The sequence below is a fragment of the Oratosquilla oratoria genome, chromosome 7, assembly GCF_046742065.1.
Source record: "Oratosquilla oratoria isolate Oo_2021 chromosome 7, ASM4674206v1, whole genome shotgun sequence".
In the NCBI taxonomy this organism is placed as follows: Eukaryota; Metazoa; Arthropoda; class Malacostraca; order Stomatopoda; family Squillidae; genus Oratosquilla; species Oratosquilla oratoria.
Window position 1 is genome coordinate 34,705,027 of NC_134783.1, and position 13,506 is coordinate 34,718,532.

A 13,506-nucleotide genomic window follows, 5' to 3' on the forward strand; every position below is an offset into this window, starting at 1 on the left:
CTTAATGGATCTGGAAAAGGATTATGACAGGGTAGACAAGAAGGCACTGTGGGAGGTTTTGTAGGTATATGGGATAGGAAGAAAGCTGTTAAGAGCAGTCAAGAGTTTTTACAAAAGTAGTAGAGCTTGTGGTAGGATTAGAAATGGAAAGTGTGTGGTTTGAGGTAAAGGTGGGAGATAAGCCATCTGTTGTTTGGTGATGACAGTGCGCTTGTAGCATGATCAGAGGAGGGATTGAGGAAGTTAGTGACAGAGTTCGGGAAGGTGTGCTAAAGAAGGAAGTTGAAGATAAATGTGGGTAAAAATAAGGTGATGAGATGTACAAGGGGAGTGGCAGCAGACTGGAAGTGAGTATTAAGGGAGAGAGACTGGAGGAAGTGGATAGTTTTAGATATTTGGGTGCGAATGTGGCGGGAAAGGGAGGATTGGAGGTGGAGGTAGAATGTAGATTGAGAGAAGCGAGTATGTATGAGAAATAAATTGATGCAGTCCGAAGGGATTTCTCCCCGTCATCTCCTTTTCTGCATGAGGGGACGGAGAAGGGGGTGGGGTCACCGATTAATGAAGCGGCCTTTTTGTGACGTGCTGTGTCTTGCGACACTGCTTCTGACCCAGGGCAGTGGACAAGATGCAGGGGTGACCCATCATCCAGGAAATGCCAAGATAAGAGGCGAGTAGAGTATGTAGGGGATGGAATGGGTGGGATTTGTTTCTATGCCTTTGTCTTTTGGCTACCTCCCATGTAAGGGGGAAAAAGCCTTTGGTATTTGTTTGTATGATTAGTTCTCCCTTTAATTTTTCTCTGGCCTGGTTCTGTTAATTGATGTATACTTATGACTTTAGGGTGTATTAGCTTAGGTAAATGACAGGCAATGGTAATTCTACATCCAAAATCACCTTACGACAATCTGTAGGAAGAAATCTCCAACATAACTCAAGGACCCACTTTATGTATGTAGATAGGTACAGTCAAACCTCGGTTCTTGAACATCTCTGAACTTGAACAAATCGGTTTTCAAACAAATAATTCAAACTGGAAATGCCTCTGTTTTCAAACAAAATAAATTTCAGTTCTCGAATGACACTGACACGTGGCCGCTGACGAAATGTAACAGTTATCTGTTGGCTGCTGAGTTGAATAGTTGCACTGTGCTTTTATGAATTCTATTACATTCAGCATTTATTTTTCCTACACTAGCCCTCAGTCATGGCACCAAAGAAAGCAAAATGTGATACTCATCAAAGAAAAAGAAAAGTTGTGAGAAAAACAATCGAAGTGAAGAAAGAAATTATCACAACACGAAAATTGCATTTGTGTATCTGATCTTGCTGTGCAGTATGGAATGGCAAAGTCTACAATTTGCACTATTCTCAAGAATAAAGAAGTGATTAAGTCGGCTGATGTTGCAAAAGGAGTGACTGTCATTAGTAAACAAAGACCGCAAATGCTTGAAGTGAAAAGTTGTTGCTTGTTTATATAAATGAGAAACAGCGGGTGATAGTATCTCTGAAGCATTTATATGTGAGAAAGTGATTGCATTGCAATTTACAATGATCTAGTAAAGAAAACCCCTGGTACAAGTGGTGACAATTTTGTATTTAAAGCATGTTGGAGGATGGTTTGAAAAAATTAAAGAACAGAAGTGAAATTCAGTGTAGTTAGGCAAGGTGAGCCGGCAAGTTCAAACAAAGAAATGGCGGGAAAATTTGTGGTTGAGTTTGGTGACTATAAAAAGAAAGGTTTTTTTCCCCCAACTGGTATTTAATGCTGATGAAACCAGATTATTCTGGAAAAAATTGCCAAAAAGAACCTATATCACTAAGGAGGAAAAATTGCTGTCTGGGCACAAGCCAATAAAAGACAGAGTCGCTCTTCTGCTGTGTGGTGCAAGTGGTGATTTCAAGGTCAAACCATTGCTAGTGTGTAATTCTGATAATCCAAGAGTTTTCAATAGAAATAGTGTAATAAAAAGTAAATTGCTTGTAATGTGGTGAGCTAATACAAAGGCTTGGGTGACTAGACAATTTTTTAAAGAATGGATTCATGAGGTTTTGCCCCAAGTGTTAGAAAATACTTGTAAGAAAAAAAAATTGCCACTCAAATGCCTTCTCATGTTGGATAATGCTCCTGCTCACCCTCCAGGTTTGGAGGATGACTTATTTGGTGAGTCTGATTTTATTAAGGTCAAATTCCTGCCACCTAACACGACACCTCTAATCCAACCTATGGATCAACAGGTCATAGCTAACTTTATGAAACATTACGCTAAAGATGTGTGTCGTAAGTGTTTCCAAGTTACTAATGACACTCGGTTAACTTTGGGAGAATTTTGGGAAGACCATTTCAATATCCTGAGTTGTGTTAATTTTATTGATAATGCATGGAACCAAGTGAGTACTAGAACCATGAGTTCAGCATGAACCTTTGTCTAGGCTTTGTACCAGAGAGAGACTTTGAGGAGTTTGAAACTGCTGGATCTGCTGCTGCTGTTGACGACAATGTTATTGTTGAAGAGATTGTTTGTTTCTATGGGAAAAATTATGGGCTTGGAGGTCGACAGTGAAGATATTGAAGAGCTGGTGGAAGATCACAATACTGAGCTTACCTCTGAAGAGCTTGTACACCTTCAAAATTAACAGCAAAAGAAATTGGCTGAGGAGGAGGAAAGAATTGAAGATATGCCAAGTTCTTTAATCAAAATAATTTGTGCTAAATGGGGTCATGTTCAAAATTTTGTAGAAAAATACCACCCAGGCACCATGGTAGCACTTAAAGCAGTAAGTCTTTTCAATGACAATGTCATGTCACATTTCAGAAAATTTTTACAGTGCAGGCTAAAACAACAACATTGGAAAGCTTTTTAGTGAAAGAAAAAAAAGGAAAGAAACCCAAGAGAAAGATTTGCCTGAGCCAAAAAGAAGAGAAGAAACACTCTAACAAGAATCACCAGAAGTTTTTATGGAAGGGGTTTCCCCTTCCAAGCAATAACTTGCCCCTTTCCCTCCCTCATCTCCATCCACCTATGCCATCACATCACAGCCAAAAGGGTACATTACATAATAACTGTACAGTGTTGCTTTGTCATTAAATTTACTTATGTTATTTTTTCATTTGATTTACACTTTTATGTTTTATTTTTTATGTGATACAGAGTGTAATTACATAAATAACCATTCATCTGGTGCTTGGGAATGAATTAATCTCTTGTAAATTATTTGTAATGGGAAAATATGATTCGGTTTTAGAACAGGTTTTTGGAATGAATTATGTTTGAAAACCGAGGTTTGACTGTATAATCATCTTGACATGTGAGGCACACAATGTATCACATGTGCAAAAATAAACCTGCAGCCCCCACCATGCCACTATATCAAGGAACTAGGGAAAAGGAAAACAACAAGAAAATAGCCAACTAAGTGAATCTCAAACACAGGCGAGTTGAAAGGTTGGACCTGTAGGATGAACTGATATATTGACACAGCCTGAATGGATTTTTCCCTGTTTTCAATGTTAATGTATGAGAAGGCAGGAAGGGAGGGTTACCAAATAAATGAAGCAGCGTTGCTCTCATTGTGCTTTGTTTTGCTGCATTGCTTCTGACCCAGGGCAATGGGTGAGATTCAGGGACGACATCCAGAAGGAGCCAAGATAAGAGGGAGGGAGAGGTGATGAATGAGGGTGGAATGGGCGGGAGTGGAATTATGCCTGTTGACTTTGGCTGCCTCTCTTGTAAGGTGGGGGAAAGTCTTTGGTGTGTTTGTGTATATAATATGAATGTACTTTTTTATAGAAAAAGAGGTCATTATGGATGTACAACCTTAGATTATGATGTATAATGAACAGATGTTTGAATACCATTACTTAATTTCTTCATCTTTTGTATTTCAAAGCTACAATTGATGGGGAGACAGTAACCAATCGCCTACCTCCAATAGAGAAGGTAGAAGATTTGTGGAATATGCTTGAATCTATTTTTGATGACTTGATGTGCTGTGAAAATTTCTACACACCACAAACGCTTGCCCACTGTACCAAGTGTGCTCGGCAATCTCCAGCTCAGGCAAAAAGGAGTCATGTAGAAGGTAAGTAAAAGAAAGTCAAAATTTGTAGGAGTTGACATGAAAATTTGCAACAACTATCAAGTTATTGATTTAGCATAAATGTAATTGTGTTAATGTAGTCATATATGTAATAGAGGGAAGTTTGTTGAAGACAGTAAAAAGTTTTTAGAACAGGAGTTGGGCATGTATGAGGGTTGAGAATGGAGAGTGAATGGTTTAAGGTAAAGGGGGTCTGTGCCAAAATTCTGTATTGTATGGTTTCTCAAGGTATATGTAAATGAGGGTGGCAGGTAAGGGAAGTAAATGCAAGAGTGTGGTGGGGATTTGGCATTAGTATACAAGAGTGGAAGGAAATGGGAGGTGAGTTAGTTGTGTGGGGATGACATTACTCATGGCTGAGTCTGAGGACAGACTGAAGCGATCGGTGGCAGAGTTTGGGAGGGTGTGTGAGAAGAAAACTGAAACTTAGCATGTAAAAGTTTGATGGTTTGGAGGTGAATTTGAAGGAAGAGAGGTAGAATGAAGTAATTGGAATCATGTGAGTCAGTAGAGTGGATGTGGTGAACTATAGAAGAAAGAAAGCAAGTAAATGTCTTTGGGGAAATGAGAAGTGTTTTGAGAAATAATTATCTGGGGATGAATGCAAAGGAGTTTGAAGGAGTGATTGTACCCATAGCACTGTATGGAAGAGAGTTGCAATTTGAAGGAGGCAGGTCAATCCGTCCATTGCCCCTGGTCTCTCTTGCAGAAAACCCATGGCCTCCAGGAAACTGGCAGCAGCCTCTACTCAAAATCATAAGTCACTTTTAGGAAGATATTATGTTGTTGTCTGGGAAGGCATATAGGAGCTTGAATGTGTTTTGAGATCAACTGTTTCAGAAGTATAGTAGGTGTTATAATGATAGAGTGAGTGATGTTGAGGTGAGGCTGAGAGTTGGGGTAGAAAGAGAGCTGTCGGATAGTTGATCAAAGAGTGCTGAGATGGTTTGGACGTAGAAAGAATGACTGAAGAAAGATTAGCGAAAGCAATTTGAAAAGCAGAAGTGGATGGAGAAACCTTGAGAGGAGGACTAAGAAAGAGGTGGATGGATGGAGTGAACAAGGTATTGGATGCAAGAATGTCTGTCAAGCAAGGAAGAGAGTGTAAAAGATAGTAGTGAATGGAGAATTGTTCCCTAGACTGTCTGTCTGGCTGAGCAGTCCCTTGAGTGGAGAGTGGTTGTATATTGATGAGGAAATGATGCATCCCAAAGGGATGTTCTTATCTTTTCTATAATTTTTTTTTTTTTTTTTTTTTTTTTTTTTTTTTTTTTTTATGGATGTGTTGGTGCGTGTGTGTGTGTGTGTGGGGGGGGGGGGGTAAGGGAGTCACCATTTAATGGAGTGGTGAAGATAAACCAGCTCCAGCTGGGGAACATTTTCTTGCAAATTTGTCTTAGATATGAATGGTGAGGTGGGGAACAGGGATGACTCTTCAACCACAAGATATTAAGATAGGGGATGTTATGAATAAGTTTTTATGGTTGTGGGTGTATGCCTTATTTCCACCCACTTTATAAAAGGGAAAATGTCTTTAGGTATGTATGCATTATGAAAGGTGTATAGAGTAATCAGCTATTTGTTAAAAAATAATAATATAGTCTTAACATTATTTAAACAAAAACCCATTGTGTTGGATAAGAAGAAATGAAATAAATAGATTCTGTATTCCACTGAAGAGGATCACAGTCCATGATCGAAATATATGGAATCTATTTATTTAATTTCTTCTTATCCAACACAGTGGGTTTTTGTTGAAATTTACTAATGTGTTACGACATTACTTTGTAGTTAACATTATTTGTATTTTGAGTGAATTGCAATTTGTCATATGTTTATTCTCAGTGGACCATGATGCAGTGCAGACTGGGAGTGTTAAGAGAAGGCAGTCATCAGAAAGCACTGAATCCCTGAGTCCCTCTAAAGTTGCAAAAAAAGTTTTACAAGGTAAGTATTTGACAAACATCACATAAAATGGGAACAATGTAAAAAATAATAGTCTCCCAGCTATCCTTCCTCAAAACTTGTTAACACCCTCATCACCAGGAGGTACACTCCTGAAAGCAGTTCGGAAAGCATAATCTGTCAACTTTGTATTTTCTTCACCTTTACACATTGGGAGAGCTGGCAACTGATGACTGCTCCTACTATTAACCATCTATCTTTATACCAACTGCTTCTTCCCCTATATAAGGGATGCAGCCAAGTCAAATTCATGCACCCATTCCACTCATCCACCATCCAAGTTTCCTTCTTTTTATCATAGCTCCTTGTGAATTAAAGGTCATCCATGTCTCCTACCCACTGCCTGGGTCAGGAGTAATGCAGCAAGATACTATTAACTGGTGATGTTGGCACAGTCCCATGCTCATACAACACAAACATTATTCCAACATTTATTTCTTGAGAAATCTAGCAGGAGGGCCCAGGGACTACTACCAGCCACAATAGGGCTGCAGCTTTCATCAAGTTGCATTAAATCCTCAATTAGATCCATAAAATATATTGCATACATCATGACTTAGATATTTTAATAGGAAATATATTAATAATGTGATAGATCCCTTTGATTTATGAAATGTTTATACTGGTAAATTTATTTCATTTATTTATTTTCATTTATTTGATTATTTATTTTTTCCAGATCCTAGCCCAGTTAGTGAGTTAGTTACCTTAGCACCCAAACCTCGAGGTGATCCCAGTGAATGGACAGTAGAGGAAGTAATTTCCCACATTGCTGCAACAGACCCTGCACTTGCCAGCCATGCAGACTTATTTAGGAGACATGTAAGTATTTAGTCTCCTTTTTCTGTACAGTGGTTTCCTCAATTTATTGACCCAGATCTCCCATGCAATCAATCCATTGCCCCTGCTCTCTCTTGAAGAAGACCCACAGTCATCAGGTAACTGGCAACAGCTTCTGGGCAGGTCCACAAATCACTCAAGGAAGATATATTGTGTTTCTGTCTAAGGATTGTAAGTGTGGGGCACTCTAGTACAAGATGTTTTGTGTCTTCTGTGTGATGGTTGCATCTGGGGCAGTTTGAATGTGTGGTCAGGCCTGTGCTGTTACTGGATGGTGTCTCGAATACAATCATGCCAATTTGGTTCTTACTAGGGAGGTATCCAAAGTCAGTTAGGCATAATTCCACTCCCACCCATTACATCCCCACCCACTCCACTCCCATTCACCACCCATTCTTACTCTATATAGGATGACCCATCATCCAGGAGGTGCTAAGATAAGAGGGAGGGTGGAGGGGTGTGGAGTGTATTCAGGGATGGAATGGGTGGGAATGATTTTATGCCTTTTCCTTTTTGGCTGCCTCCCTTGTAAGGGGGGAAAAGCCTTGGTATATGTATATATATTTTTTTTTCCTCTCTCTCTCTCTTTCTTTCTTTCTTTCTGTGGGGTTTGTCTGGGGGACATTGGTGTTGATTTTAGTGGTCTGTCTTGACAACCCTGAAGGAGGCTGTGTACTGGGAGAATCAGTGGAGAATGGTTTAGTATGTTAGTAATTACAGTTGAGTTGTGCAGTTGTGCAGTGTTGATGGGGAGACAAAAGTCATATAGATGTTTGTAATATATGTTGTTTTCTTTATGTTTGTACTGTGTTTAGCAGCCCCCATGTAAGGGGGAAAGTTGCTTTTGGTATAGGTATGTAAAGGAGTTAAGATGAGAGGGAGGAAAGGGTGGTGGATGGGAGTGGGTATGTGTCTTTAGACTTAGCTACCTCCCATATAAGGGGGGAAAACCCTTGGTATATAGGTATGGTTCTTCTTAACAAGGAAAAGGGGGACAAATGTGAGTGTAGTAGTTTCAAAGGGATCAGTTTGTTGGGTGTAGTTGTGGGGGCTTATGGAAGGGTTTTGGTTGGGAGGAGAGCAGGGGGAGTGGTTGGTGGAGAACAGTGTGGGTTTGGGAAGGGTGGAGGTTGCATGGATCAGATTTTTGTGATGGGACAGGTGTATGAGAGATCTTTGGCAGAGGGTGGGGATGTTTTTTGGGCCGTTATGGATTTGGAGGGAGCTTGTGATAGGGTGGATGTGTGGGGGGAGGTGCACTGTGGGAAATTTTGCAGGTGTGTGGAATCAGAGGGAGGTTGTTGGGGGTAGTTGTGAGCTTTTGTGAGAGTGGTGGAGAGTGAGTGGTTTGGGGTGGAGGGATGGGTGTCGTCTCACCATGGCTGTTCAATGTGTGCATGGATGGGGTGGTGTGGTAGGTGAATGCAAGGGTGGTGGATGGGTGGTTGGAAAGGGGTGGGAGGTGGGCCGTTTGTTGTTTTCTGGCAATGCTGCTTTTGTGGTGGGATTGGGGAGGTTGGTGACAGAGTTTGGGAGAGTGAGGGTGGGGTGATGGGGTGTGTGGGGGAAGAGGGTAGCAGCAATTTGGAAGTGAGTCTTGGTGGAGAGAAGCTGGAGGAAGTGGATTGTTTTGGGTACTTGGGGACAAGTGTGGTTGGTGGAGGGGGGAGGTGGGTTTGAGATGGGAGAGGCTGGTGGGGGGATTGGGAAGTGGTGAGAGGTAAGCATCTGGGAGTGAATGCAGGAGGGAGATTGTGTGAAGGGGTGGTTGCACAGGCGGTGCTGTGTGGGATGAACATGGAATATAGGAAAGGAGGGGTTTGGGTGTGTTTGAGATGTGTGGTGTGGGGTTAGATGGGGCAAGGGTGGAGGGGGACCTGGCAGATGGGGTTGGTGAAAGAATATTGGGATAGTTTGGATGCATGGAAGGAATGAGTGAAGAGGAGAGGTGTTGGGGGGGTGGGGGTGTATGGAGTGAACATGGGGGAGCAACCAATGGTGGGATGGATGAAAGGGTATTGAGTAGGGGAGGGTCTTTTTGGGGGAGAGGAGGGGGTTGAGCGGAGGGTGACTGGATGATGCTGTGGTGTGTGGAGGGGAGTGGGTGGGGGATGGTAGAGTTGGGGAATGGTTGTGTGTGAGTGATATTTTGGCATGACCTGAGGGTGTTTCTTCCGCTCTTCAATGTTTCTATATGGGGGACGGGAGGGGGGATTGCCGATTGGATGGGGTGGTCTTGTTGTGGATGTGTTGTGTCTTGCTGCATTGCTTTTATCCCAGGGCGATGGGTAGGGGGCAGGGTTCGACCATTGTCCAGGAGGGGTGATGGATGGGAGTGGACTGGGTGGGGATGAAATGGGTGGGAGTGGAATTATGCCATTTGACTTTGGCTAACCACCTTGTAAGGTGGAGGAAGCCCTTGGTATATGTGTGTATGTATATAGGTAGATGTAGAGTGTATGTTAATGGGATATATTTCTGCTTTATTATATTTTTCATTTTATTTTATTTATTTATGGATGCTTGCTGGAAAAGCAGGTTAGGGCATTGTAACTTGCAGTGAAGGTTGATATGATGGTGGTTCAAAGCATGCTTCAATAAATGCCATGCTACAAAGTCCTCTGTAAGGGGCACCAACCTTGCTTCATGATAGGAGGAGTTTGTGATATTAAACCAAATTAAAATCATCATTATATATTTATCTTTTTATATTTATTATAATTATTATATTTATCTTATTATTATTTTTTCCCAGGAAATTGATGGCAAGGCTCTTCTGCTCTTGAACAGTGATATGATGATGAAATATATGGGCCTAAAACTTGGTCCAGCCCTCAAAATCTGTAACCTTATCAACAAAATCCGTGGTAGGAAACACCTGCTCTCGTAAGCATTCAGGAAACTATGAAAGTTCTGCTGTGAATATCCATCCATCATAAAATGACCACCAGGTATCTCTGACATTTCTTGTTGTGGCTCTTGGGCTAAACTTCATCGGTATTAATGACAGAGATAAACTGGAGTGACAGTAGGTAGGACACACAGTGTACTAAATTCGTATGTAATGTATTTGTATGCCCTCAGAAACTTGAGGAATGGGCATCTTTATGCTTGGTACGGAGTATCCTGTGTACTCATTTTCTTTGGTGATTGCTGAATTTGCCCATTGCTCAGAGCAGAACTTAAAAAGGACAAACTGACTATACAAAATAAAGAATGCTTTCATGTTTATCATATGTATTTATTTATTTTTTATTATTATTATTATTATTATTAATATTATTATTATTATTTTTAATATATAGCCCACCTTGTGTAGTTAGAGTTTTGTGTTCAAAACTGTTTAGTCATTTGATATATCTTTAAGAAAATAATTGCAGTGGGCCATAACTTAACCTTCACAATTGATAATATCCTCGTTAGTTTGCAATTATTGATGATATGAAAAACAATTGAGGCTATTAGTGATGTTATCACAAACTTAAAATAATGTGGTTTATAAGATCTTTCAGGTAATCTGATAGACTTAGTGCTGATACATTTGTATGCAAAACCAATACTACCTGGAGCAAAGCTCTTGTTTCACCAGTAAGTGTGTAGTGTCAGGAGTGGATCAGCATATTTGTGAGGAAAGCTTCTTGCAAAGTTTGTAAAGGAAAAACAACTCATGGAGCTGGACCTTTATGACTGCAGTCAGTGATTGTTGACTTAATTATGTAGGTACACAGTTTCTGGTACAGATGCCATACAATAACATTGTTTAATGAAAATTATCCACCAGTAAGGGAATATAAAGGTTAGTCTGCATCAGACCCAGATTATTTATTTTTATTTTATTTTATTTTTTCCAAGGTACAATGATATTCAACTTTCATGAATAACATCCCAGGTTTTTTCTTTCATATAAGTTTCTTAATTTTAGTATAAACCATAGTTCAAAATTTATTTTGTTCTTTTTCTTTTGTTAAGCAAAAAGGCTTAGGAAAAGCCTTGTCCAGCGTTAATTTATGTGCATCAGTATTGTAAATAACAAATTTGAGTGCCTATGCTACATATCTTACCTATCTCACTTCAGCCATTGCAGCATGTATTACAATTGTGTTTAGCAAATTTTGTCAGGTTAAGTGAGTTCATATAAATAGCATTTTCTTTTAAGGAAGAAAATATTGTGAAGGGCATAGTATCACATGCAGTGGACACAAATATCTTAAAAGTTTGTCAAATTATTGGTCACAGCTCTGGTAGCCTTTTTTTTTTTTTTTTTTTTTTTTTTTTTTTTTTTTTTTTTCTGTTGTATTTTTCCTCTCCTTATTGTTATTTGCATATAAATTATTGAATTTTTGTACATATTCAGTCATAGTTTATTCTGTTTGTGTTGCATGTGTAACTGAGCCTGAATTTGCTAGGCCGAGCCATGAGAAGAAAGGGGGTCTGGAGAAGTTGCTTTGTGGGACAGCTGGGGAAGATTAATTCAATTCCAGCACTGTCAATGCAAGATAACTTCATGAGATATGTTAGTGAGAGCAATAATTTGCTCAGTAACAACTTTGTTCTTAGGAATAGAGGTATACCAGGATTATGCTTAGGAAGGGTTTGGTGAGAAGGAGAGGTAAAAGTTAAAGTTGGTAGTCAGTTTTGCTGTGTCATTTTTAGAAGTTGAGAGTGACTTGTCTTTGGCCTCTTGTAGAATTTTTTTTTTTTTTCTGTTCTTGTTCATTCAGCAATCTTTGCAACCATTTATTGCCATTGTATGTCAGTGAAGGTGGTACAACTATTTCTCGTTTATTTTAGAGTAGGTGTCATTGATAAGTTGTTTAATAATCATATTTATTTTTCATTGTTATGAAGAATTTTAAATTGGATTCTTAGGTTCCCCACCCCTTTGCATTTTTCTGACTGGGTCAGAAAGTCTTAAGCCCCAAGTGTATATCAATGACAGTACTCTGATGCTCATGTTTTCTGTTTCCCGTCTCTGTTACCAAGACTTAACCATGGCATCAAAGAACAGACTTCTCAATACGACATCATTAGTTCTCTAGATCATGCTTGTGATTTTCTATAATCAGAGAATGCAGTTGTGATTGTGACTTATAGTCTGACACATTCAAAACCTCTTTGGATGGGGGATTCAAAATTTGTGATATTAATTTAAGATTCATTATGTGTACATGTTTGAGCAAGGATAGTAACTGACAGCACTGACTTAATTTTCATGTCATTGGATATGTCTTTCATAAAAGTCATTGCAAGTGCTTCTTTCTTGGGAAGCAGCTGCTTAAGGATTCAGTCTTTGTGGAATGTAGGTACACAAGTGCCTGTACAAACCTCCTGAACTGAAGAACAATGCATTTATCCATAATTTTCTTCTCCTGCTTATCTGCTGATGCAATCATTTTCTTAACAATAGATTCAGTCATTTCATTCCCAAGTGCAATAGTCTCTCGCTGATTTCTTCTTCCCAAAAGAATGCTATGGGGCCAAGTTATATTGCCCCCACACACAGCCTTACAGTAAAGCAGCCCATGTTGCAGGTATTACAAGTAATATCACACTTAGGTCAAATTTTAGTATGCCGCCAAGTATCTTGGTATCACCATTTGAAATGCTTACACAAAATTGCTCATTTTGTTACTATGATTGTTGGGACCATTATTATAATTTGTTATTTCAAATTATGTGTAATATAATCAAAGTGATTCATGCTACCATAATTACCCATCCATTTGCAAGCAATTTTTTTAATGGAATGATGTTAGAGTTAAGTTTTTGAAATATGGTTTGTAATTCAACTTTTCAAACATTTTGTTTGCTGTGATCAGATATTGCATATTTTTTCTTGCAGACTTTGAGGAATTATTTGACCAACTAGAGAATGCAAAGGGTTTAGATATTGAGCATGTGCATATAGGTGACATGAATGTCATGGAAGAATACAGAGGCCAAACCATTCTGTTAAGTATTTCTAATTTTGATTATCAAGGGGGAAGGATAGAATACTTCAGTTTTGTTTTGTTTTTTGTTTTTTTGTTTTTTAAGGAAGAAGTACCTAGTAATATTTATTCCTTGCAGTGTTGTTTTGTGTTGGCTTTACAGGGTATTTGTTTCTGCAATATATTTTGTCTTACCATTCTTCCTCCCAATTAAGAAATTTAATGATCTTCAAGTGTACAAATAATTTAAGGTATTGGATCTGAGAAAGACATAGGAATCAGATTTTCCTCATGTCATTGTCAAAGTGAGCTGTTTGTTTTTCAGACATCCCTAGGATTACAATTGGCAAAAGTCATTATCTTGTTTCAAATTGGAGAAAAATTATATCATTTTGAGTCAGGTCTGCAAACATTTATGAATATTTTTCAGAATTATGATGTAAAATTTTGCAGTGAAATATTATGAAACAGTTGTTAGTTTTATTTTTTACCTTCAGATTATACATGCTGTCAGTCCACTATGATTCACAGGTTCTACATATGTGCATATTTACCTAGTTTTATTATATGGGAAGGGAGCTATGCTCGTAGTGACCAGTTTTTGTGTTTTTCAGCATCACGTTTGTGTATATGTGTGTGTAGTGCATATATATATATGTGTGTGTGCATA

The 13,506-nt window shown here is 39.0% G+C and overlaps 1 protein-coding gene across 4 annotated transcripts in view; it reads left to right on the plus strand.

Moving 5' to 3' along the window:
* The window catches only part of Scm (Polycomb protein Scm), a 48,909-nt gene extending 35,603 nt beyond the window's left edge, over positions 1-13,306 (plus strand). For all 4 annotated transcript variants that reach the window (XM_076187934.1, XM_076187936.1, XM_076187938.1 and 1 more), the window contains exons 11-14: positions 3,892-4,083; positions 5,947-6,048; positions 6,746-6,888; positions 9,662-13,306. In XM_076187934.1, coding sequence (XP_076044049.1) covers positions 3,892-4,083; positions 5,947-6,048; positions 6,746-6,888; positions 9,662-9,796 — 572 coding nt within the window. In that variant the 3' untranslated portion in view covers positions 9,797-13,306. The remainder of the gene's footprint in view (positions 1-3,891; positions 4,084-5,946; positions 6,049-6,745; positions 6,889-9,661) is intronic.
* The last annotated feature ends 200 nt before the right edge of the window (positions 13,307-13,506 follow it).